At 42.7% G+C, this 27974-nt stretch overlaps 1 protein-coding gene across 4 annotated transcripts in view; it reads right to left on the reverse strand.

The window, feature by feature from the left end:
- The window catches only part of SLC23A2 (solute carrier family 23 member 2), a 112607-nt gene that overhangs the window by 39877 nt on the left and 44756 nt on the right, over window positions 1-27974 (reverse strand). For all 4 annotated transcript variants that reach the window (XM_033095394.1, XM_033095393.1, XM_033095396.1 and 1 more), the window contains 4 exons: window positions 21278-21539; window positions 13075-13173; window positions 4584-4700; window positions 2294-2451 (listed from right to left, as the gene is read on the reverse strand). In XM_033095394.1, the coding sequence (XP_032951285.1) occupies window positions 2294-2451; window positions 4584-4700; window positions 13075-13173; window positions 21278-21385 (482 nt within the window). In that variant the 5' untranslated portion in view covers window positions 21386-21539. The remainder of the gene's footprint in view (window positions 1-2293; window positions 2452-4583; window positions 4701-13074; window positions 13174-21277; window positions 21540-27974) is intronic.

The following is a 27974-nucleotide window of genomic DNA, read 5'->3' on the forward strand; positions in this document are numbered from 1 at the left end:
ATATTAGCGTGTATCAAAACCGGAACACTTTTCCTATTATTCATACACGGTAACTTCCCAAGTGTATTTTAGGAAGTTTATAATAATCTACAAAATCGCACTTATTTTAAGGTCCCTTAAAATAATGGCAAAATGTCATCCGCAGGATACCTTACGAAGAGCCTCCTCTCACTGTCACAAAAGGAAAAAGAACCGGAGAGGTCATCTGTCCAAGGTCACAAAGTTGTGCAGGTCCCTCTAATGCCTCATGCTTGCTTGTTCCATTTCCCCAGGTATGAAGGACAAGAAATCACCCTTGGCCACACACTGTAAGCCATTGCTTCACCCTGGCAACGGTAGATTCTGGCTGCCCATGGAATTACAGTTTATCGTTAAAATATCCAACAGCTTGATTTAACCACCACTGGCAATGTGGCTGCCTATGGCTGACCTGGGCACGAGACCAGGGCACAGGTGCACACAATGCATATGTTACCATAAGAAAGGCATCTTTGTTCCCTCTTGAGATAAACCAATAATTCTTAACTATAAGCACGGCCCAAAATTACCTATAGTTTGTGCTACAAGTTCCTTGATGAGTCAGCTGTTTAGGAAAAATAGAAAAAAATAGACATTTCCCCAGAGAATCAGTGTCCTATGTACAAGGTAAGGCTCCTGAGTCAGCCAATAAAAGATTTGTTTAGTCCACTCTGGACTTGAAATATGGAACTCTGAATGCGGTATCAACAGAATGAAAGATGCTGCCAGCCAAAGTTAACCACCTGGCTCTAATAAAATGAATCGAGTCGTCCTTGGAATGCCCAGAACACATCTCCTTCCCCCAGCAGGTCAATGGTACCCCTGCTCCTCCCCTCAGAGGACCCCCAAAGAGACACTCCCTCTGAGTAAGGGACCTGCTCAGTGTGGTAGCTGCAGGAGGTTCTGAGACCTCCAAGAGCTGGCCATCCCCACAGCCGTGAGTCCACAAGACTCCCTTCCATCAGCAGACCTGCATGGCAGCTGCCATTTCCCTTCCCAGGGCACTGCCTGTGGACCAGCCAGAACACCCTAACACTGCTCACGGGTCTCCCCATATTCTCCGGCCCCCCAAGTAAAGACAGGCCTCTCGAGGTCCTGGAGGATCCTGACTCATCAGAACACAGCCCATGACTCCAAAGCCACCTTCTGTACTAGCTCCTTATTCCCCCAGCAGGAAAGGCAAAGCCCTTCCTCAGACTGTCTCCAACAGAGCAAGAGACAGAAGCATAAGCTTCCTCTGCTGCGCTTCCCTTGAAGACATTTTCCCATCCCCTCAGGCTCCATCCTATGAGCAGAGCCCCAGGCTAAGGAAGAGGCTGCAGTGTGAAGAGGGCGGAAGAGGGAACAGGAGAGGACAAAGCAAGCCTGCAGGAGTAGGCAGGAAAGAACCGGTTCTCTTCCTTCCTCTGCCAGCTCCACACCCGTTTAAGCTGGGGGCAGGGATGCAAAGGTGAACAAGCCAGAGCCCTGGTACCAAACAGGGGAGCACAATCCAGTGGGAAAAGACACAAATACAAAAAAGGACATAGTGCAAGAAGAGCCACATTAGAAGAACGGACACAAGATGCATGTGTGGGAACTCAGAGGGGAGAACAAAGGAGGCTTGGGGGCGTCAGGGATGCTTCACAGAGTGGGAGGGACAAGCCAGACCCGAAAGATGAGCAGGGTGCACCAGTAGCATAAGCACAGGAGGATGAAACAGCAGGGCGGCTGGGGAGGGAGCTCACCCCAGGGTGAGTGCAGGGAAGGGGACAGCAGGGATCAGACACGCTGGAAAGTTGGGGCGGGGTGGGGACACAGAGAAAGGGAGAAGACTAAAGGGTGGGTATATACCGTTTTTTTTTTAACAGGGGAGGGACTAAAGCCTGGCAGCACTGAGGAAGATGCAAATGTTAGAAAAATGGGACACGGGGCGGGTGCACAGAGTGGGGCAAGGAAAGTAGCCCTGGAGGCACGGAGACCAACTGGGAAGCTAGTGGAACAGACCAGGCCTGAAGTAAGGAAATGGGGGCGGGAGGGGTACTGCAGAGAGAGCTTGCCCTGCCAGCGGCTGGGATAGAAGCTGAGAATGAGTCTGAGTTTCCAGCTTGCACAACTGGGTGGGAGGTGGTGCCATCCAGCAAGAGAAGAAACACGGTGGGGGTTGGGGGTGGGGAAGGCTCACTAGGAAACCCTCCTGCCACTCCAGTTAGTCCTTCTAAGCAGCCCTAGGTGAAGGGCGTTGCTATATGCCTTCCAGGAGCTTCAGTATCCCAATTTAGCAACCCAATCTCACCTGCATCCAAATGTTGTCTGCAGCAAAGTTGTGATTCCCACGCAGAAGAAAATGGTCCCGATGAGCTGGCTGGTGGCCCACTGGTCGTACCCCACACACATGGCATCGGCCAGCAGAAAGGGCACTGCAATCGTGCCACTGAAGCATGTCAGGTAATGCTGTGGGTGACAGAGAGACAGAGGGGAAAGGGTAAACCCTTCCTCGTCCTTTTTCTGATTTCATTCTAACTCCCTCCTCCATTGTTTTTAAAAAATAGCCCACACGAAGAAACTCTGGTTTTTTTAAGTGCACACTGATATGCCAAGTCATATTTCTTTTTCAGCATTTCTCCTTTCTATTACATTTCCTTGTCTTACTCCTCACTTGTATTATATTACTTACTACTCACATGAATCTAGGACAGCATAAAGGAAATACTCAATACAAGCACTGGTGATATTTCACTTACACAACTCTTACTGGGATTATTTGCTTTTTTTCCAAATGTTTTTCAAGTATCAATTGCTAAAATTATAGGTCTTTCTCCTCTGACCTGTTAACATGAATTGTTTTGCACTGAATCAGTCTTGACAAAAACTCTTGCTGTATCTTTCTTCTGGGATTTGACTTGCCCATACTTAATGTAAGATTTTACCTCTGTATTCTTGAGATAATTAGTCGGTTTGTGTGTGTGGTTTTTTTTTTTTTTTTTTAAATTCTCTCAGGTCTGGGGATTAAAGTTACACAAGCTTCATTAAACAGGGTATTTTGCATCTTTTTCTGTGGCCTGGCATTGTTTGACCACAATCAGGGAAGGGTTGTGGGAATATGGGAGCTGTGGGAGTGCTCCAGAAAAAGCCAAGCCCACTCTCCCTTTGGGGACCCCACCTCCACTCCTGCGGCTCTGGCAGAACATTCTCAGAACCACTGTTCGCTTCCCTTCCTCCCACAGGCCTGCTTATTCAGTTCCTACTTCTACTCTGCAAACTGTGATGTTCTTCCCAATGGGTCCCCATCTCTGCTCCTGTTTGCCAAAACGTATCGCTGGCAGCCCAGAAAGCCCAACTACATAACACGAATAGGCGTTTCATGCAGGAAACAGAACATTCCCATTCAGGACTTCTCCGAGCTGCTCGTGAGCTTAAGAACACTGTATGGCCCAGGGCAGGATCCATGCAGGGTTTCCCAACCCCATTTGACTAAGGGTGATTTCTTCTAGAAACATCTATAATATAATGTTTCAAAAAGCAGGTTTCCTGAATCTGGCTCGGGATGCTCAACCCAAGGTCAATTATCCACCAAGACCACTCAGCTCCTTTGGTCACAACTCCTCCTTTATTAGGCACCTTTCAGGGTAGGTTACCAAATTATCCGATACCTAAGGGTGGTTAGGGGCTAGAAACTAGACCAAAGCATCAGCTGTCAACAGGTACAGCCTCACCTGCAAGTGAATAAACCTGTCTGGGCAATAAGATGGACTTTCTCAGCATCTGAAATACCCCCGACTGAACTGCTCACACTTGAGAAAAGAAGAATGGTAAGTCAGAGCTCCGAACAGAGTCATGGCTAAAACCAGCAAGGCATTCACAGGCCAGGGTGTGCATCCTGGAAAAGAGCTTCCCGTCTCGTGCCCTTAATCCTACAGCCCCACTTCAATCTGTAAGTGGGAAAAGGGTGCCGAGAGACGGGAGACCGTGCTGAAGACAACGAGTCCTGCATAGGCTTGTGTCACCTTGTGTCACTTCCCGCCCCATCCCCAGCCCATCTCCTTCTACTCCCTTGGCAGCTTCCCTACTCTGTTCCCACTGGAAACTGCATCAGCCAAGCAGCTGCTACCACAGCAAAGGCTGCCTTCCTTTAAAAATAAGACTGAACCCTCCCATTTATGCCTGGCCAACAGGGCACTTCTCAGTGTCACCCATATTCCATGACAGAATTGACCATAATTGTGGATTGGTTAACTACGCCAGGAATGAGAGATGAAACAAACTCTTCTTTTCTCTACTCTTCTACTTTTCTCCTCCCTCTATTCTTCCTTTCTATATCTCCATGATCTTTTTGTCCTTCCTTTCATGTCATTTCTCTTCCTTAATCCCTGAACATTCTCCTTCTTTCATTCCCTGATTAACCTATTCCTCCTATTTTTCTTCCTTTCACTATTAAGAAATTGATGTGAATTCCCATTTATCATCCTTAAAAGAATTAAAATAAAGTTGTCAATATATAAAAATCAAAATTGAATTAAAAACAAAACTCTGGACAGACAATTCAAGTATCTGTCGGTGGTTACATCCTAAGGGAACCGTCTTACCTGCAGCCCCAGAAATATGCACAGGTACCAGGGAGGAACATCTTCTATGGTATAAATCATGTCCGATCTCTGGGGGTCTAGACTGCCGGTGCTATCCAAGGTCTCGGCCAGAGAGCTCTGTGAGCGAGAGGGACAAAGGAGTTGTTTAATAAAAGCAAGGACTAAAGTTAGCTCGGCTAAGTACAGGCCACTGCTACTAAAGAAACAACTTTATGAGGCGGCTGCCACTCTCCCGTAAAATTAAGCCTTGGCTACCTTAGATGCAATGCTCAAACACGCTCACTCAGTGGGACACTCAGCCTTCAGAGTGTGGGGATTCAGTATCCGTTGTCAGCAGCTCATCCCCAAGAGCACCCAGCTTGCTCAGAGCTTCTCCCCAGGCCTGGGGACCGCCTGCGTGGAGAGGATGTGGTCCCAGGTTGAGACCACAAAGTGATACCTTGGCACGAGCAGTCCTTGGGTGGTGCCCCGAATGAATATACAATATAAAATGTTAACTACTTTCAAACAGAGAGCATTAATCTGCCCCACCTGACCCATCCCATCCCTGCAAGGAGAGAGATCTTTGTGCCTAAAAATAAAGTCCTATACCCTTCTACGGTATCAAAACACTGCTGCTCAGACGTGATGCTGAGTGAAAAGAACACCATTCAAAAGTATACAGATGTGGGCAATTTTAGTTTCTTCTTGTCCTCTGCCATTACTAAAATTTTTTGTAAATGTTAAGTGTTGCATGCTTTTTAAGTCAAAAATCTTCACCAAGACCAGACACTTTAAGGTTGTAGTCTCGATATTCCCAGACAGCATCAGCATTGCTTCTGAACTCACCCAGTGTCTGAACCAAACAGAAAACTCAAAGTAACTTCGCGTTCCCCAATGTAGTCTCAAAACTGCTCTGGATTCTAAAACCCTATGAACAATTTCTTGAAATCTGAGATGTGTATTTTTAAAATAATCTTTTGTAACCTGTCAAAGTGCCTACCAGAGAACAAAATTAAAACATGTTTCACACACACAAACACAAAAAGTTAACGATGACAACATTCTGACCCGTGACCGTATGTAGCCCAACTTGTGCCCTGTCCTCAGATGAATTTGGTCCGCAGAAAGACGCCGACTCCATGTGTTTATCACTGAATTTTCCATGCACGGGGCAACAGGGAGTTTCAAGAGTCAAATACCCTTGAACAAAAGAAGTGACGCAAACTCAGGCTCAACTTCTAAAGCCTAAAGGTAAATGTCGGATGTAAGTTGATATATTAGACCTAATCCAAATGGGACTTGAAAAGGACCTTTCTGAGAGAACTTTTTCTTCCATTTAAACAATGGATATTGGCAGATTTGCACTGTTGAATGGGTTGAAACGGACTGTGTCTTTTCAAAACGTGTTGGGAGGAGTGGTAGACAAAATACACGTGGGTGAGGAATTTGGTCTGTGGTGACGCACAGTAAAGAATTAACTCAGCAGGTCTGGGATGCCCAAACCCTGTACATTTCAGAGATAGGTTTGGCCCTTGCCTGGCACTTGGGAGGTAAGCTCTGAGTTCTTGGAACATCCTGCCTATTAGGCTGTGTTATTTTACCTGAAGCTTTGGACTGCCCCACATAGTTTATGCCAATGACATGATCTATGATGGGGGCCTTGGGCTACATGGTATCAGTCTGACCCCTGGTGGGGCTGGCCACTAAGGTCAGCCACAGTGGTCAGCCATACTTACATGACTGATGCCCCAATAAGTAAAACCCTCGACACCAGGGCTCCAGCGAAATTCTCTGGTTGGCAGCACTCCTGGAATGCTGTCACACACTATCTTTGGGAAAATGAGGTGCTGCCCACACGACTCCTCTGGAAGAGGGCAACCGCAAGTTTGTGCTGGTGTCTACTGGACCCTGCCCTACATGACTTCTTCCACCGATGTTGCTCTGTAGCCTCTCTCTGAGATAAGCTGTAACCGTGAGTACAACAACTTGTCTGAATTCTTTGAGCCCTAACGAATCACTGAACCTGATTTGGCAACCTCCAACTCAGGTCTTGGGAATCCCTGAACTCAGCTGACCATTTTGCTGACACGATGCAACCAACTATGGATATTAGAGGACTTACTAATACAAAGGACAATTCAACACCATCACATGATCTCCAGTCTCAGAAGTGGGGAGTGTTACTGCTCACAAGTAACAAAGAGAAATACCTGAAAGTAGACTACAGTAACACTACAATTAATAGATTAGTATAACCTGTTACAATAATATTATAAGCAATATTATTTTAATGACTCCAAAACTACTATTTTTAACTACTATTTTGATTAACAAAAATGAACAGGTTGATCTGTCCTCTTTCCAGCCTGGCACACTAAGATTAAGACAGGCACACATATATACGTTCTCTCTCTCTGTCTCTCTCTGTCTCTCTCTCTCTCTGTCTCTCTCTCTCTCTAAGTTTTCTCAATAATGAGGTGGTTCTACAACACAGAAATGGAACTAATGTAAATGTTCATAGATGGTATTAAGAGGACATTGAATAGGGAACTGTGTGGTCAAGGGCATCAAGCAACCTTGTCACACGAATGCTGCACAGCCCTTCGAGACAGAAGGAGCGTGGTCATTGGGAGCTATGGTACCACATTCAGTTATCACGGCATGAACAATACGAATCATTTTTAAAAACTGCAAAAACAATAACCTCCAACAGCAAGGTTTCTTTAAAAGATGACTCCATTAATAGTTTAATGATGTCATTTTGAAAAGCCTTTTCCACCTTATTCTATGGTCTGAAATAATCTAAAAAATGGGGAAATGACCTGTCCTTCAAAGATTAGTCCACTTAGAACTCAGCTCTCTGGTTGGAGCCTTCTTAAGATCATTCCTCTCCTTTCCTATCCCTTCTTTGGTTATTTATCTAGTGTGTCATTTGGGGGGGGGGGGTCAACTGCAGTCTTTTTTTCTCCAGGAAATAATTTCTTCTAGAGCAGAGGAGTCAGCAAACTTTCTGTCAGGGGCTATATAGTACAGATTTTAGGGTTTATGGGCCATGATGGTTCTGTAACAACTACTCAACTCTGCCACAGAGTTTCCAATTGATTATCATAAAGTCGCAGTTCTTATTCTCTTGTCTATTTCTTGTATCTCCTTTTACATGGCTAATGTGCATTGGTGCTTTCTCGTTTGTTTCCTTAATCAGGTCCACCAACAATCAATTTCACCAGTTTTTTTCAAAGAACCAGGTCTTGAGTTCCAGTTAAATGTGGCAGATTGGCCACATGTGTCATTTCCTATAAGTCCTAAAAACACACAGAAGGAATATGAAACAAATCTACAAGGACAATGAGAACAGGAAAAAGAAATGACCTTAACACATCTCTGGAATATGGAAATATGGAAAGCACATGCGTGAGTTGTGACCCATTTGGGAGAGGGAAGGAATCCCCAACCCGCGTGCTTGTACAAGCAGTGTGAAGAAGGGAGCCAACTGCCCACCACAAGCCCAGCAAGGTCCTAAGCTTGGAGGTACAAGACAGAATGGGCATGGGAAGAGGATGGGTTTTAACTCCGCGATCAATCACACATCCTGTTGCCCACTGCTATCCTCATCCTTCAAGACACAACAATGTATTTTTGAAGAATATAAACCAGAAAGGCATCAGACTCAGGAATACTACGTGGGGTTAAATGCAAACAGAACATGGGGTCCTCATCTGCTTCCGGAATGCCAGAATCCAGGTTACAGAAGCCAGGCTTATACACATAGGAGGAGACCAGAAAACGCCTTTCTAAAGGAACTGTGATCAGCCCTAGAGACAATATGTTGACATGCAGACCCCACAGTGACAAGCTTTCCATCTGGTTATTCAGTGGCAAGGCCCACCAGTAGACAAACTTCACTCACACACAACGACCCCACAGCCCTATTTTTTATTACCTCACAACCTGGGACAGTTTGGAAGGAAGCCTCCAAAAATAAGAGCCAAGGAAACAAAAGAAACAGGAGCAATGTAGTGTGAAGAAAACATGTTAAAAATAAAAAAGCAACCAGTATCTTCACAAAAATAAAAATACTTTGAACCTGAGAGGAAAGAGATACCATTTTAAAAAGCTTTAATCAGTAAATCAAACCAAAAAGAAACAGTAAAAGATGTCTTAGAAACTAAAAACAAGACAGGAAAAAAATTCAAAGGAAGGGTTGAAAGTCAAAGATATGTCCCCAAAATAACAACAAAAAACCAAATATGGATAATAAATAACAACAACAGTGTTTAAGTCAGATTAGAACAAAGAAAACAGAATATAGAAATTCATCAAAGAAAAGAAAATTTCTAAGAACTAAAGTACATGTTTATAAACTAGATAGACCCGCCAAGTACTCAGTGAATTAATGAAAAAAGATTCAGCTATTTTGAAAATTCAAAAAAAAAAAAAATCAACTTTATTAAGGAAGACCTTAAAACAGAAATTTAAAGACAGAGAAATAAAACATGAGTTGACAGAATTTGGACAGAAGTAGAAGAAAAAAAAGAAACAAAAATGAAAGTGGTAAGAGCGCAGGAGAAAATAGCATGAAAAAAAGTAAGAGTCACACAGGCTAAAAATGAAAAAAAAAAAAAGAAAACAATGTAAGTGGAAAAAATGATTAGAGAAGTGATAGCTAGAGAAAGCAGGCAAAAGAGATCCAAAATACGCATAATCAGAGCCCTCAAATAAGAAAACCAAACTAGACTAGAACAAAAAAATAAAGATATAATTCAAGACAGCTTTCCTGAAACAACAGGAGCTTTGACGCTAAATATTGAAAGTGCCAGAAAAAACTGACCCAGAATGGTCAGCATCAAAATATATGTAGCTAAGTAAAGTTCTTAAATATCAAAGATAAATAAAGAATCTATAAGACAGGCAAAAAGACCAAGATTCTGGTAAGAAAAAAGACTGGCCTGATTTCTTCACATTCAATACCAGAAAATGGGAGAGAAACAACGGCAGGGTATGATTCAATCGTTTTCATTTGCTTTGTACTATATAATTTTTCAAACATATACAAAGGTAGAAAGAATATGGAATGCCAGCCCAATATCTATCCCCAGCTTCCAAAATTATCAACATGGTGTTCTTGTGTTTACATCTGGCCAAACTCTCCTTCAATCCTAAATGCTATGCTATAGTCTGAGATAGGAATTTACTCCCATGAGCTAGGCCTTCTCTTGGAAACTACTATAGTGTTACTTCTCTAACTTCAATGAACATGTGAATCACATAGGAATTGCATGACAATGCAGATTCTGATTCAGCAGATCTAGGCTGGGGCAGAAATTCTGCATTTATAACAAGCTTGAACATTTATAAATTTCAACCATAAGAAATACTTCAACACATTCCAAAAAATAATACAGGTAACATTTCCTGATCACAATAAAACTAGAAATTAATAAAATAATCAAAAACCCTCCTCCATCTGGAAATTTTTAAGTGGATCCCTTAAGGGGCAAAGAAATGCAATCCAAAATAGCAGACTATTTAAAAAACGGGAATAAAAAATTAATTATATATGAAAATCCATTGGTTAAAGCCATGCTTAGTGGAAAATTCATAGCCATTGGACTTAAAACTAAAAGACAAAACAAATAAAGCATATGCCTCAACAAATTAGAAAATAAAAGGAAAACTAAAAGAATAAAGAAAAACAAATTGATATATTAAAAAACAGGAAAGCAGTTATTTAGAAAACTAAGTAAATCTAAAATTTAGTTCTTTTAAATTGAAAAAAAAAAGCTGAAATGGGGCAATGTGGGAGGAGAAAGGGTAAACATACACAATCAGAAACATGAAAATAATCACAGAAATAAAGGTATTAAAAGCATAAAAAACCTATTTTGCTCAGTTCTATGTAAATTAACTGGAAAATCAGAATGAATTGATTTTTTGGGAAAAAAAATACCAAAACTGATTTCAGAATAAAATAAGCCCCAAATGGCCAGTGAAATAGAGAGACAGTATTCAAGGAAATGCAAATGTATCAATGTTGAGACAATGAAAAACATTTTCATCCCAACAGGGAAATAAATGTCTAGCATAAATGTACCAGACACTTTTCTTGCCAACCAATCACTATCATCAGTGAAAGGCACAGCTACAGACCTTTAGAAGCCCCAAAGTGTTAATGCTACTTACTATTCATTTCAAAAGACAGTTATTTTTGCCCTGAATAATGAAGGAGGAAGTCCAAAAGCATGATAGCGGATAGCCTAGAAATTCTGGTGACTTTGTGATGAAGGACCCGGGATCTGAGGACTGGATGCAATCCAACAAGTCTATGAATTCAGAAGCGCTTTGCTACAAAGACGTGCTACTTGGACGCTGAGACCCAAGCAAGCCAGGTGGTGGTCCGGTCCCACCAGGATCGTGCCCTGCGGGCTGCGTCTTAGCTGCAGACTGTGGGCATGAGTCTACATGCTGACTGTGGCTGCTCTCATCTCTGCTCTCATCTCTGTGCTCTCAGGAGCAGTTTGGAATCCAACACCACAGGAATTTCACCATCTCAGCACGGCTCTAATTAGCCTCCACAAAATTTATAATAGCTTGACCAAACAATAGCAAATTGGTCAAGATAGCCAAAAATGAAATTTCCATCTCCCAGACTAGAAACTTAATAAAGAAAGAACCCACACAGACCTAATAATTTGATTTTTCCAATATAATTTCTTTGTTCTTTATCGTTTTTAGGGATTATACTATAACTTACTGCACTAATACCAAAGATGGGTATTATATTTTCAAGTATCAGCTTTCTACTGGTCTGTGACTAGAATATACAGTGTACACTATCTATAGTACAATACGGTGGTTCTAGAATTATAATGCCTCATTATGTAAGTTGATTGCCTTAGTAATTTTCACTGTAACTTAGTCATTTTTAAAAATAAAATCTATTTTTAAAGTCACTCAAATAAAACTCAAATGAAACTGAGAAGTCAGGGCGGCAATGCAATCTGGAAATGTCACATTATTAAACTTTTCATATGTGTTAGGCACAGTGATAGAGAAAAAAGAAAAAAGAAATCCAGGCATCTGGACCCTCTTTGGGCAACTATCTCCTGGCCTCTATGAATATAGTCACACAGACTGACCTGTCAAGGAGATGGGAAATGGCAAAAGATTCTCTCACTTTAGTGACCAAGCTTTGGTCCAAGAGCTTCGTCAAAGGCATTTTGTCTACATAAACTATCTGCTAGTTTCTCTCATTCCCTTAGTCATTGTATACATCATATGTCCCAGACACAATGCCAATCACTTCACATGTATTATTTCATTTAATCCTCACAACAACCCTAGGACAAATGCTATGTTCAGTCCCATTTTAGAGATGAAGCAACTGATGCCCGGAGAGCTTAAGTAATCCCCTCAGGGTCTGAGTCATGATAGCATCCAGACCCAAGCTCTTTTTTTTTTTTTTCATTTTTTCCTCTTTCACAGAATTTACTTTATACCTATTATACCAAACATCTTACACCCTGACACATAAACTCCCTAACAAGATAAAGCAAAGACAAAAGTGCTTATCTTCTGAGAAACAAGATACACCATCACTTATAGTTTTCAAACATTATTGCACTTTAACTTTCATAATTTGACAACGCACACATGAAACAATCTGCAGACAACTAGTTTTAACAGCCAGAACACTTTTAAGCAGACATGACTGTCCTTGTCCTAAATCGTTTATTAGGTAAGAATTTTACAACCATTACTTATACTAGTGCTGACGGTGGAGCTTGGAGAGTATCACGCCTTCTCCAAGCTGCACAGCAAGAACCACCGATGGTATGGTGGAACTTGTGGCCCTTTCCAAGGCCACAGCTCTTGCTGCCCGAGGATCTCGGCCTTCACATCACCCTGAGCTTGGGGACTGGTTTGGTGATCCACTGGGTGTCAGGATTCCGTCTGACAGCTTTATGGAATGGCTCAATGACGATAAGCTCACAGAATTTGTACATGGGATCTTCAACAACCCAGTAAGAATTCAGGACTCTCACAGCCCCACAGTGGCGTGCAGCTCGCTCCCACGTGCTTTATTGGACCAGGGGTCTGTGGAGCGCAGAGAGCTAGTGGTACCGCAAGCAGTGCACCCTGAGAAGAAAGCGCATTATTACATCGACTGCTTCTTCCTCCGTAGCTCCGGGCTATACTTGTAAGCACCCATCTTGGCTTACCTGACGGCTGCAGCCAGATGGAAAGGTAGCCAAACTCCTAACCACTGGAATCCTGGCTAAGCCTTTTAAAATGTACAGAGAAAAGGGCCTCTATCTGGGATGCGCCTTAACTGCCATTAAGACAATTAAAAATTAGTAACTTCTATTCCTCATCACTATTTCCGTTATATAGAGAACACCCCCACACATACCCACACCCACACAGGAGGGCAGACATAAAACCTCAGATGAGGGACACAACATCCTGACAACAGCGGTGGGGAGCGGGGAGCGGCGATGCAAGTGGGTACCTTTTCCGCGATGCCGTTTTCTGTCGTGTAGATTGCCATCAGCTCCGTGTCCTCATTGTCCTGTTCACCACTGGACGTGGCACCCCCATTTATCACCACCTGAAGAGAAACACTCCATTTATAGGCTGTTTCACCACACACCTCTCGGTTATAGGGAAACATTTCTCCCCAAAGTCTTTCGTGGCTAATTCTCACAAGAGACCAAAACTGCATTTTTCACCTACCAAGTTAGCCAAGTATGGGGTGTTCTTAAATGAAACTCTCAACAAGTGTGGGCTTCATCAGTGACATTACATGTGTTTTTGATGGAGGAAAAACATACCATGTGTCCCATAGAGGGAGAATGGAGCATCCAAACAAACTACAAGGAGAAGAATCCACCCTCAACCCTGTGCCCTCTAAGGGCAGGGGAGGCTTGGCTGAGGGGCCAAAGCTGCTATTTCTGGGCGAGTGAGAAGTATCCTAAGCTGTCTTGGTTAAGATCCTTCCCAAGTAACAGCTTGATAAGGAATCCTAACGCGCCATGCCTACAAAAAGGAGATGTGCTAGTTACAGCACTTAAGTCCTGCTGTTCACCTGACTCAGCTAACGATGCAGCGGCCTCAGGTCCTGGCTGCCTGTCATGAAAAAAATACTACTAGAAAGAACTGTATGTGTGAATAACAGCACAACTACCTTTTTAAAATACAGAGGGGAAAAAAAGACAAAGTATATAAAAATTTTAAATTCTAGTACAATAAAGAAAAGTAAAAGATGCGTGATGGCATAAGAAAAAATACAGTGCAACACATACCGTGTTTCCCCGAATATAAGACCTAGCTGGTCCATCAGCTCTAATGTATCTTTTGGAGCAAAAATTAATATAAGACCCAGTATTGTATTGTATTGTATTGTATTATACCCGGTCTTACATTAAAATAAGACTGGGTCTTATATTAAAATAAGATGAGATCTTATATTAATTTTTGCTCCAAAAGATGCATTAGATCTGATGGTCCAGGTAGGTGTTATTTTCAGGGAAACACAGTAGCAAAGGATCAGAATTTCATAAAGAATACCTGCAAATCCATAATACAACCAATCCAAAGGAAATGTGCACAGGGTAGGGGTACACAATTCACAAGAGGAAAAAAATTAAAATATTCAACAAAATACACGAAAAGCTCATTTATAATTATAAAAATGACAATTAAAATTTCATTTTTAACATAATTAGAAGGAAATTTTTAAAAGTGAATCCGGTGTTGACCAAAGTGTGGGGGAAAAGCTACTCTAAGTTATCAGAAAGATTATGTTCTTGGTGAAATGGCCTGTGTGAAATGTACGTAACTTACTAGCACAGGGATTTGAAACAGACCTATTCTTGAGTCCAGCAGTTACATTGATAGAAACCTATCCTTCAGAAATATCCGTGCTGAATACTTGGAAACAACCTAAGTGTTTATCAAAAAGACATTGTTAAATTATGGTACATCCATTCCAAGAATAATAGTCAGCCAATAAAAAAAAAACTGATATGCTGACAAAGAAAGAACTCCAAGAAACACTGTAAAAAAAAAAAAAAAGTCATAAAACAATAAGCCTAGAATTATCCCAATTATGCTAAAAAATAAAAAAAAATTTAATCATCTCCCCGTCCAAATGCGTTGGTAAAGGATCCAGAAAAGTCACAAACCAATATGAAGGCTGCCCTAGGGGCATGAAGTAAGGATGAGCACCTTTCATTTTTTACTCCCAACCATTGTTTAGCATTTGGATCTTTTGTAATCAGTATGTATTTGTGTTATTTGTACATTGCTTTTGTAAATAGATAATAAAAAAGTGTACACCAAAATATTAACAGTGGTTGTCTTTAATCAGTGGGGCCATTTTTACCTTCTTTTTCCCTTTATATATATTGGTAATGTTCTATAATGAGGACAGTTTATTTTTACAACAGGAAGAAATTAAAAAGACTAAAGATCCAAGCAGTAACACTTGGATTGTGGAGGTCCAGAGAGATTTGATCCACTTATTTTTGTAGTTGAGGAAATCAGGCCAGAGAAAATTTTAATTTCTCATTCAAGGTCACACAGATTATAACCCAAGTCTGAAGTTAATTTTAAAGTATGTCAAAGATCTCAATTAACTGGTACATAATGTTTACAGGGCAAAATTTTCTTGTATCATTTCAAATAAAGAGCTGCTTTTAAAACTATCTCTAAGATGTGCTATAGCTTTTTGCATAAGACAATTGGGTTTGTGGTGTTCGTTGGCCTACAGAACTAGCTGCCAGCAAAATACTCATTCCCAGCCAAGATCAAGTCCACGACATGGAACTCTATTAGAACCGTGCTCCAAGTAACACAGAAGCACCCAACCCACTGAGAAGCCAAGAAGTACACACATGCAGGATGAACTGTCTTAAAACAACAATGATTACTTACTAACTCATCAGACAAACCCAGATCCGATTTAAGGTCCTATCCTAGTTAAAACTAACCTTCACCCGCATTCATCGCCAGTTGCCGCAGGGAGCAACTGTTTCATGGGAACAGGGTTTGCTTTTGGGGTGATGGAAATGTTTTGGGACTAGACAGAGGGTGATGGTTGCACAACACTGTGAAAGTGTTCAATGTCAAGGAACTGTATGCTTTTAAATTGTTCATTTTGTTGTGTGAATTTCACCTCAATATTTTTTTTTATCTGTATATGAGGCACCAAAGAGGAGATTCTGGCAAGAGTTAGCAACTCCCATTCTCCCATTCACAGACACAATTAAATAAATAAGTACTATAACATGCAAATGATCCCCATACTAGGAAAAAGCTCACATATTCATTCAACAAACCTTGTTTGGGCAGCTGCTATGCTGAGGTAATGAGGAAGCAGTCCTGCCACCCCTCACCCTCCCCGGGGAGCTCCAGCCAGAGTGGGTGCCAGGTTAATTCTGACTGAACGCAGGATGCAGCAGGGCGCCAGGGAGTAAAACTCTAGTTTGTTTTACTACTATTTTCCTTTGGTTTATTAAATTAACTGTTCTGATGGTCTGTTTTTCTAAGAAAACATAAAATTTAATTTTAAAAATCAAATGTTAAAATCAGTTTCAGAAAGGCACTGAGCTTCTTTTTTAAGAGAAAAGGACAAGAAATGTTCCTGACAATATCAAAGCTTCACATTTTTGAACCTCTACGTATTATTTCAACTGGGAAATAAAACATATCTTGGAAAGTTTCTAAACTTAATAAAAACGGGTTTTCTTTTGTGTTATTCATAGCATCGCAGATAACAGGGAAATCTTGGCATCTTTCATCTCAGGAAATTGATCAAGTTTTCATAAAAAATAAAAAAAACTGCAGATTATTTAAAAATCCAACATGTTCTTTCTCCCCCACTTCCCAAATTATTTGAAACCAAACTTGTGGCCTTAAATTTCCCCCCCTAAACTCAATCAGCTATGAAACCAGGTTTTCTCTTCTTGAATTTATCCAGTTGAATTTGTCTTCAACATGCAGGGCTACCTTGCCTTTGGGTACGGGAGTATATCTATTGCTCAATAAATATAATGTCTTTTTTTTCCCTAAGCTAAGACAACAACGCTTAAGTATGTGTTTCTGAACAATAATAATCTTGAGATGGTCAAATGTACAGGAAGCAGGAGTGACAGGAGCAATAGCCAGTGTCATGCCAGGAGTGAATGAAAAATTTAGAGATAAGGGGGGTTCAATAGGTATATACACCTAGAAGAAAAGGAAATCTTAAGTAATCTAGGAATGCAAAAGACACAGTCAGAAATGACCATCAGGGGTTGGAAAGGAACAAGACGGAGAGACAGGGAGGCTGTCATAATGATCCAGGCAAGAAATGACCCAAAGACAACAGTGGCAGCAGGGATGGTGCTGACAGGGGGCCTTATAGCGTAGGGAAGGCAGGAAGCTTGGGCAACCACGTATGTTGCACTCCTGTCACATCTGGTTCAGCTTGGAGCACAAAGCAAGCACTGAAAAGGAGCAGAATGGACACGATTTCCTTCATTAAGGCCCTTTCCAGGACCAAGAGTCTGTGACTCTGGCCTCACACAAAAGTAAGAGATAATCAGAGGAAATGCCAATCAACTTTGTAAACCTGCTCTAGGGAGTGGACCGCAGCAGCTCTGTTGCTTGATAACCATTCACACCAAATCGCACGTGTCCCAGCTATGAGATGACCTGGCCATTTTGTATCACTAACACCTCGCACTTCATTTAAAACTACCAAAACTCTACTCCAACTAAATGTGAGCTGCAATATAAGGTATGTGTAACCTCTAAACCAGAACAGAAAAATTAAGTTTTAAGAGCAAAAACTCGAGAAAGAAAGAAGCAGGAAGGAAAAGAACCTCTTCCCATGCATGAAAATCTTTATCTGCATCCCATCTTTTCAATGTTTTTATTTCAAAGCATGTGTCGGCATATTCCTTTTCTAAAAAAATGTTCCCAACTGATACATTTTAAACAGAAAGGCTGCTCATCTTTGCTGTTCAATTTGAACTGTCCAGAGAGCATTCCCTGACCTAAATCACAGCCATTGCTGCAGTAGATTTCAAGCTCTTATCTTACAGAAAGAGGGGAACTGAACCAATTGTCTGGGCAGGCTCTAGGAAACATACTCATCTTCAAACTCTTCTCAGAATCACATTCTGTTGATTCCAAAACCTAATTATTCTTACAGAGAGAGAACATCTTCCAATCTTTTATTACATCCAACTGAGACTTTTGATTTTAAGATACAACTCCAAACTCTCTATTTAGAAACATACAAGAAGGAACTCCACGGCACCTGGTATTAAAGTTGTAAGAATAAGAACGTGTTTTAGGCTTCCTTGCTTGGGTTTTTTTAAACAGGGACTATTTGCACCCAAAAAACTGTGTGCCTTCTTTCCACTGCTGAGAATGAGCATGTTCAAATCTGCCAGCACAGAATCAGGGGCCTACAAGAATGAAGGTTACCATTAGAGTGGTACCTCGGTTTTCTAACGTAATCCGTTCTGGAAGTCCGTTCGAGTTCTGAAATGTTCGAAAACCAAGGCACCCCATAGAAAGTAATGCAAAATTCCAGACCTTTAAAATCAACCCCTAAAACTGCAAATTTAGCATGAATTTTACTATCTAATGATACCACAGATCCATAAAATTTATGGTGTTCATAAACCGAAATGTTCGTCAACAGATATGTTCGAAAACCATGGTACTACTCTATAGGGTTTCTTCACCTACCCTTCCCTATGTTTGCCAAGGTCACTTCTCTTACAAGAAGAGAAGGGAAGTGAAAGAAATGGAGGCAAAGGTTAGAAAGGAGAGGGAGAAGAGGGACAAGAAAAAGGAAAGGGGCATCAGTCACTCTTAGTGCATTCTTACATGGGCACAGCTCTGAGCTGGTGGCCTCCCACCTAACAGCACACCCTCTGGCCACTGCCCCTGGGGTCCCAGGGTCTCTTCCAGGAGGGCAGCTCATTCCTACTTTTTAAAGCTCTTACCCCGATCCCCTGCCTGCCTCCGTCTTGGCTCCATCCAAACCTCTCCTGGGTTTTCTTCATATACTTTTTCTATGCCTGGTCCAGGGCTCTTTTTCTGTCATTATCTCCTTTTCGTTCTTTATAGACTTTCTCACACTCAATCACTTCCTTCTATTAACTACTTAATGTGCAAACTCTCCTGCCTTTACTTGTAATTCAGTAGACGGGCGTCACCTTTACTGATGCCGATAAAATCCCCAAGTGTTGATGGCGAACAGGGAAAGCCCTCCGGTTCCCTAGCTTGCTGGATTATACAAGTGTTCTAATCTGGCATAAGTGTAAATTCACAGGAAAAGGACAACTGTAGTAACTGGACAACGTAGGAGGGAGGGGACCCAACTCTTTCTGATCAATTCCATAATCACCCAATTCAAAAATATTCTTTATCTTTTAAATGCTTTACTGTATTTTTCCAAATTTCCTAATATGAGCATGTATTACTTTTATAATTAGAGGTGTGTGTGTGTGTGTGTGTGTCTCAGAATTTTCATAAAGGATTTTTCAAAAAGTTTCTCTGAAAGAAAAAAAATGTTTTCAGCTATTTCATACGCTTAAGTTTGCTTGTAATTATGGTGACCGTGTAATTTATCAGACAAACCAGGGCCATCGTGAGTGTAAAGGGGAACTGTCGTCGTATGAACAGTATGAATATGCAGGAACAACAGTCATAACGCAGGACTGCCCTGGAAACTCAAACATTATAACACCTGTGTGTGCCCACTTTACAACCCTCTTCCTAACTGGTGATTTAGAAAACTATTTTCTGTGCTAGCAAATGCCAATGTAAACAGTGTTCAGATCTGATTTTAGCTGGTTATTCTCAGCAATAAAGCAGGAAACCTGCTTCCTGGCTGAGGGAAAAGACTCCTCCTTCAAAGGCAAAGGAATGAGTGCTTTCCTGACTGTAAACAGACACAGTGTATCACAAAGGAGTAGAATCTTTAATTCTATATTCCATCAATTCATTACTTCCCCACGCCAACTTGAAAACAAACAAAAAAAAGAGTTGGTTAGAGCGTGATGCTGATAGCACCAAGGTTGCCGGTTTGATCCCTGTGTGGGCCACTGTGAGCTGCGCCCTCCGTAAAAAAGAAAGAAAGAAAACCAAACAAAAAGAGCACCCTGTGTTTTATTTGTGTGTTTCTTATTTCCTACACCCAGGTGCCCAATCCCAGGCCTTCTGGACTTCCATTGTACCTCGCCACCCACATCCAACCCAAAACCAAACCTGGTCAGATTTAGCCCCTCTCAAAGCTGCCTATTCTTTGTCTGCCTGTCTTTTCTCCTAGAAGCCTAAAGACCCCAATTCTCAGTTTCCTGACCCCAGCAGGCTTGCCAAACCCTTGACCTGAATACTGTTACACTGTTTGGAGCCCCCACCTCCAGCACCAGGTTCGTTCCCTCCTTACCCTGCCTCAGGTCCACCGTGCATCACTTTTGCACAAACCTCAACCGCTGTCCTCTGGTACTCACCAGGCAAAGGCCCAGCCCTGGATCAATCTGAAAGTCCATCCTTATTCCTCATTCAGCTCGCTCTCTCAATGCCTTGGTCACTGGCTGGCTGCCTGGGCAGAGCTTCCTCGGTTCCCCTCCTCCCTCAGCAACCACTCTGTACCTATCCCCTCTGCTGGCCCTCCCCAGCTTCCACACCTCATCATATGGCAGAAACAAGTCAAGATGCAGGCATGAAACTTTCCTGCTCACTTTTCAAAGACGAACTCATTTAAACTTGAAAAATTGACTTGTCCCTTCCTCTAGAAAAACTGTTGTCGACCTTCCGCCTTCAATACGACGGAAAACCCATTCTCAAAATTTCCCTTTACACAAAGAAAGAAAACAGTAATGCCAGTTGTAAAATCAGTAGAGTGTCTCTCTGTGAATCAATATAGCAAAGGTCAAAATGCAAATCAGGTCAACCAGTGTACTTAAAGATGTCATGTTCCGTTCACCTCCTTCTTACTGAGTAACACCACAGCGAGGCAAATTCCAGGACCATGTTTTAAGGAACCTGGAAGAGTCTTCTGGCCATTAACCTCATTTTCAATATTAAGACAAAAACACCTGAGGCAAGTTCTCTCTAAAGAGTGTTTTTCTTTTTTAAACCAACACTGGAGATAACTTTATACACAGCAAGTCATAATCCTGTACCTGGAAACATATTGGCCCTGAATATAATGAATGAGCACATCAGCCTTATGTGACTGATTATCACTCGTCCCGGCAAAATGACCTGTCCTGGGCGCTGCTGCCACAGTGCAAAACACGGACATTTGGATTCCAAACAAAAAGTCATTCATTCATTCTCCCACCCTGCAATACAAGCCTGAAGTTGGGTTACAGGCGATTTCATAAGCACACATTGATGGAGATAAAATTAGGCCTTCAACATCCCTCAGTAGAGAGTAAGCACTGAGCTAACTTGACAGCATTCACAGAAATATATGCTTCCTTCCTGGAGGTAATCCCATCAGGTGACTCCAGACAGAACAGGGCCAAAACCAGAGCCAGCCAACAGGGCTCTCAAAGACTGACTGTCTCACATGAAAACCTTTTGGTTTTCAAGTTAAGCTTCACTGAAAACATGAGTATTAAAGCTAATCCCACGTTGATTCAATACAGGAACTACTTGAGAGTGATTCGAGAAGAAAGGGAGACAGGGAGCACTCTTACCGGAAGGGTGAAGAAAGCAGGGTGCTTCGCTTCATCCTCATATTTGCCTTCGGTTGAACTCCCAGCCTCCATGGATTTGGACGTAGTGTTCTTACCAATACCCATCATTAAGAGAAAAGGAGTAGTTTGACCGTTGGACTGGAGTGGCTCAAAGTGAAGGCTTGTTCAAGCAGGGAGCCCAGGATCAGAGTTGGCTCTTCCAGTGCCTGAAGCACCCAATTCTCAGGCAGAGATGAGCCCCACAAGCACCATCTCTTAGCACCTAGAAAAGAGAAAGCAGCCAAATCACTTCAAGCACACACAACACAGGATACATGGTCATCATGCTTTCTGGATGGAAAAATCAGAGTACAGGTTATACCCAAACATCCAAGAACACATTACTCAATTAATACTTTTCAAGTCCCCACCCTCTTTATTCCAGATATTCACTGATTCTGAATTGTCCCCAGGAGAAGAGGACCATAGTTCAAAAATACCAGAACAGTAGGGATAAAAATAGGTCTTTCTTTGACAGGCATTATGGTCTATGTATAGCGCAGCACTGTTCAATAGAACTCTTTTCTGCAATAATGGAAATTTTCTACACACCTCTGCCTTGTCCCCGACTCGTCACTTGCCACAAGGATATTGAGCACTTGAGATAAGGCTACTGCAATAGAGAGAAACTGAATTTTCAATTGTATTAAATTTAAATTTAAATACTCACTTGTAACTAGTGGCAACCATACTACACAGTGATTGGATGGATATGAAAATTCTAAGTTCCCGGGGCGGCTGGATGGCTCAGGTGGTGGTTAGAGCGACAGCTCTGAACAACAGGGTTACTGGTTTGATTCCCACATGGGCCAGTGAGCTGCACCCTCCACAACTAGACTGAAGGACAACAACTTAAAGCTGATGGGCCCTGGAGAAACACACTGTTCCCCAATATTCCCCAAGAAAATTAAATTTAAAAAAAATTCTAAGTTCCCCGTAAGTGCCCAATTAAAGGCAGGTGAAGATATTCAAAAGTATAAAAAGAGGAGGTAAAACCAAAGTAGAATTGAATGACACACAGAATTCCAGGAAGGTGGCAAGATGAGCTTTAAGTGGACTAGAATGCCACACAGAACATAGTGCCAAAACATTTGATATCGATCAAAATGACAATAAAAATCCAAGCAAAAAGGGGCGGCAAAAAAATGGGCGGGGAGGGGAAGGAAAAATGATTAGAGGACACAGGGAGAGGGGGACGACATCAACACTACTAGCCCCCGGATGTATCGGACATGCTCGGAGAATCTGATGGTATTTAACAAGGAAAAGAGCAATGCTCCAAGCTAAGAGCAAACCTCAGCAAAAGCCGAAAGCGGGAAATTACTGAAACAATTCTATGAAGCCAAGTTTCTGTGAAAAAGAGGAAAATCAAAACCTCTGTATCAAACAACAGAAGTATGACTTAGACAACAAAAGAGATCCACCCAAAGAGTAACAAGAATTTGGCTTCAAAACTGAGAGGGCACGAAGAATCCATTGGCACAAATACGATAAAAACATGCCTAGGTACGCCTACATTTTTATGGTGGAAAAAAATACCACAAGCAGGTACAGGAGAGAAGGGACAGAGAACATTTGCTGGCACTCATTAGAATGATGTCAGACCTTAGCACCAATTAATTTCCTAATGAGAATGAATGAACTTGGCCAAGCTGCTCTACAAATGTGAAGACATGCCTAGAAGTTTAGAAATACAAGTAGGAAACCTCCTGTTCAAGGAATTCTGTCAGGGACACTTTCCATTCAATAAATACTTTGGAGGAGCTAAGGAGGAAGGAATTGAAATATCAACAAATAAGAGAAAGAATTACACCAAATTTAAGAGTTCAATAGTTTAGAGGGCAAAAAGCAAAATAAAATAGTTACCAGAACATTAAGTTCTGCCTCAATGTAATAGAGGAGTTCGGTGTACATGTCATATTTTTCTGAGGTGGCTCTTTTGGTTTAAATGTTCATGCACATTTTGCATTCTTGTTTAAAGCAGTGACTCTCAAACAGGAGTGATGTTTCCCTCCAGGGGACATCTGACAATGTCTGGAGACATTTCTAATCATCACAGCTGGGGGAGAGTTACCAGCATCTAACAGGCAGAGGCCAGGGATGCTGCTACCCATCCTACAGTGCCCAGGACAGATAGCACAATAAAGAATTATCTGGCCCCAAATGTCCATAGTGTCAAGGCTGAGAAACCACAGTTGAAAGGTATTTCCCTCCTCCCCAAAATGGCAGCCCGAATGTGTCATGTGGGTCCTTGGCCCAAGATCATGCTCCCTAAAGGAGACAAGTGCCTGTTTGAGAAGCAGGGACATGCCTGTCACCAGATAGAGCAAAGCCCATTAAGGAGTAAGTCTATGGGACTTATTGTAGTTTAGTGACCTTTAAAATAATTTTCCCTTTTTAGGGGCCGGCCAGTGGTTAGAGCTCCATGCTCCTAACTCCGAAGGCTGCCGGATCAATTCCCACATGGGCCAGTGGGCTCTCAACCACAAGGTTGCCAGTTCAACTCCTCGAGTCCCGCAAGGGATGGTGGGCAGCGCCCCCCGCAACTAAGATTGAACACGGCCCCTTGAGCTGAGCTGCCACCGAGCTCCCAGATGGCTCAGTTGGTTAGAGCGCATCCTCTCAACCACAAGGTTGCCGGTTCAACTCCAGCAAGGGATGGTGGGCTGCGCCCCCTGCAACTAACAACGGCAACTGGACCTGGAGCTGAGCTGCGCCCTCCACAACTAAGACTGAAAGGACAACAACTTGAAGCTGAACGGCACCCTCCACAACTAAGATTGAAAGGACAACAACTTGACTTGGAAAAAAAAAAAAAAGAGAGAAAGTCCTGGAAGTACACACTGTTCCCCAATAAAGTCCTGTTCCCCTTCCCCAATAAAATCTTTAAAAAATAAAAATAAAAAAACAGTAATTTTCCCTTTTCAAGAACAGGGACAAGTGGGTCATTATATTTTTTCTTTATCTTTTCTACTGCTTGTAGGGGATATGAGGACCCACTCTACTATGCAGTTTCCAATACATAAAGTGGGGGCTTTCTATATTCGGAAGGGAAGTTACAAACATTGCTTAGCTCAACTTGTAACCCTGACATAGATGGTGTATGTTAATTACTTAGAATTAATCCTTTTCCTACATTCTTAAAGTGTTTTACAACAATTAAAAACAAACAAACAAACAAAAGACCTCCTAGCAAAGGCGAAGTTTTCAAAGGGGCAGAATGTCTCTTCACCTGCTCTATGGCTACTGGTGGGACTGTCGCTTTGTGCGGCTACTCAGATTCCTAGACTTGGGACCTTTTCTTCAGCTATTTATTGGTCCCTTCCTCAAACACGTATTTCAACCTTGGCATGAGCAAGGTCTGTCCTCTTCCTAAAGAGCTCAGACATAGCCTTCAGTGATTATCTCAGGCTCTTCTTCCTTCACCTGGGGCCTCCTATGCCTGACACTCCAGATACAGGTGTTGCCAAGACAATCACCAACAGGTGAGTCCAATGATGCCCTCTTCCTGCCACCTCCATACTGTCCCTTCCCTGCACCAAATCCCAGCCACATATCAAGATGCATGACAGAGGCATGAAAATGAGTCACCGAGCAGCTCACTGCACAGGAGACAACGAGCACATAAACTAGGACCAGCTAGTCCATGAGGGTGCCACGTGAGAGGGGTTACACTCGATTCAGCAAGAAAACGAGGAGAATCTAAGGGGCCTCAAAGACGAGGCGGATAATGGTCAGATTTGTGCTCTGGGAAAGTGGACAAAATAGAAGGCTAAGTGAAGACAGGAAGATCCGAAGCCTGGAGTACCCGTTGCAGATGAGAAATGGGGGGCTGTCGGGCCACAGCAATGTGGAAGGGGAGGTGGTGAGAAAAAAACTGGACAGCGGGAAGGCGTGTCTCCAGCATTCTGAGAGGAAAGAGGGGAGCCCTAAAAGTCCACATCCAGACAACCCCACTACCTATTTTATCACATACACATCTCATTCTTTAAAACTGTGCTATCTAACAGTGATATGAGGCTCTAGTGCAGAAATTACCACAACTCTGCTGGTGGTCACTTGGAGGGACCACGTCTGTAACGATTACAAATAGTGGTGCTGCGTGACAATCCTTCGCACACCCTGATCCCAGAAGATTAAAGGGTCAGCAGATTTGTAAGGCTCTTGAGACATAACGCGAAGTTCTATTCCAGAAAGACCTTCCGAACTGGCAGCCTCACCAGTGGTAAGTGGGACATCTCATCAAAGTCTGACAGCCCTAAATCTGTGCCAGCGGATAACTTTTCAGAGATTTGCAATGTGTTGATTCGTGAGCTTTTCATGTGTGTTAGCAAGAACAAAGACTCTTTTGTGGTTCTCTCCTTATGCCTTTTGCCTAGTTTTCTATAGTGTTTACCGATCTTTATTTTTTAAGGATATTAATCCTTTAAGTCTTTATTATATTTGCTGCAAATATCTTATCCCAGCTTTTTGTTTGCTCATAAATTTTGTGGGTGATCTTTCAGAATTATATTTATTTTTACATAATCAAATCCATCAATCTTCTGCATCTTGATGATCTAGCCACTGCCACCCTAAACCTCCCCAGAACTGGAAGAAAAAAAAAAATACAGCATGACAATGAACATACCTAAAAATGAGATCTGCCTGAAATAGCCCTGCCAGACCTTAACCTTGACCACCAGGAGCTTATGTTTTCTAGAAGACGACAGGCAAAGAAGGTGGTGAAATCCTGCTAGACTGTCACAAGACCACATGTCTCTACTCAGAGACACCAAGCTGTTTGCTGCACCTCCAGCCCCATCACCATTAGCAAGCCAGCAGAACTTCCCAATCTGCACTTACCCATGTTAACTTTAGGGAAAACGATAGGACTTTTGCATGTAGAAGATACTTACTCTGCTAATTTTATCTTCATGTTTGTTTCAGACATGCATTGCAGCAGCAGCCAACTTTCCCCACTATCCCCATCACTAGGAGCAAAGGAGGACAAGTTGCATTCGGACAAGACCACTTTCCATCAAGTACTCTGTACATTTCTCTATCAGGTGTTTAACTGACCTTCACAAGCTCTACTGGGGCACCCACCCACCCACTCCCTGTGCCCGTCTCTACACAGCAGCACCCTCTGGAGGGTCCTGAAGACACAGACCCACATGAGCACAAGACGGGATGGGGCCAAAGGCCACGCAGGACAGGAAGCTCTGAGAAGGGTTTCTGGGCAGAGGACTGCAAAGCCTGGCAAAGGTGGACACTCCTGCTGAGTAAGAAAAATGGAGGAAGCATGGGAAAAGACAGTGAAAGCTTACACAAAGAAACGCACCTTTGCAAGTCCGAAAATAACACAGCCTTCCACTGCCAAGTACTCAAGAGTGAGGAAGACAGCCTTAAGGACAGAACCCCACGCTAACCAGAGACCACAGCGTCTGCTGCGAGCAGGCTGAACTGTGTGGGGAAATGCCGAGGCCCACCGGCACACACAGAAAAAGGTAAGGGGTGGGGGGAGTGGACTTTAGGGTATATGTTAGAATTGGTGTTAAAACAAAAGGCAAAACACCCCAGGGAACCTGACACGGGGCAAGCCCGCCCACAGTATCCCATCACCCTTCTTCCTACTCCTTACGGAAAAAATAAGCAAGGCCACTGCTGTCTTGGCCCTGACCCCAAGGCAAAGGGAAAGGAAGGGCTGAGGGATGAAAATCAGGTTCAGCAACAACAATGAAATGATAAGGACAACACAATGAGAGCAGGAACAGCAGTCTGCAGCGAAGCGCCATTGTGTGCCAGGCACATCTCTTCCCTCTCGTTATATAAATGGCAATGATTTCTCCCTAGTGAGCACAGTATTACTTGATTTGCACACTTAACCCCACAAAAATGGAAACTGAGCATCAGAGAAGTTAAGTAACTTGCCAAAGGATGCACAGCTATAAGCAGGGGAAGACTCAAACCTTAAATCAGTATTCCTGTCCTGACAACGTTTATAGGAGCAAGACAAAACTGTCCTTCAAATGTTCAGTTTACAGCCAACCTCCCGAGCAAATACAGCCCAGGTCCGCTGGCCTGGAAGCACTGTCCGAGTCTGACTTGCCCCGTGGTTTCTGCCCTCCTGGTGATTTCTGAGGGGCCTCTGAGGGGCAAGGACTATGAGCCCAGGCTCCTAGGCCCAGAGCTCCCAAACCTGTGCAGTCCGGCGCTCTGCAGCACACGCCATCATCTCATCAGCAGTACAACTGCCTCTTGCCCTTTTCTTCATCCATCTTAAGGGCTCTACCACTGTCCATACTGCAGCTAGCACAACCACGCTCCAGAAACTATCATGCCTTTTGACGATGCTTCACCTCAGAACGGAACCCAAACTCCTTCACAAGGCTGCAGGGTCACCGTATGAAGCTTGGTCCCCAGTATCCTCTCATTTCCCATCTTTCGGGACCTGAAGGTATTCGGTTCTCTTCTAGCCGTCAGGCTCGTGTGCACATGCAGTCCCTCCAAACTAATCACCCTTTACCTCACTCCATTCCCTTGGGGTAACTCCCATCAGCGTTTCCTCTGATCTCCACCTCATTGCGTGTCTGGGAACCATGAAGATGGTTATAACACAGCGAGATAATGTCGGCCTGCACAGCCAGACAACTGCAGAACAAGAGGCAGTACCCAC

The sequence above is a fragment of the Rhinolophus ferrumequinum genome, chromosome 23 (assembly GCF_004115265.2).
Source record: "Rhinolophus ferrumequinum isolate MPI-CBG mRhiFer1 chromosome 23, mRhiFer1_v1.p, whole genome shotgun sequence".
Classification (NCBI taxonomy): Eukaryota; Metazoa; Chordata; class Mammalia; order Chiroptera; family Rhinolophidae; genus Rhinolophus; species Rhinolophus ferrumequinum.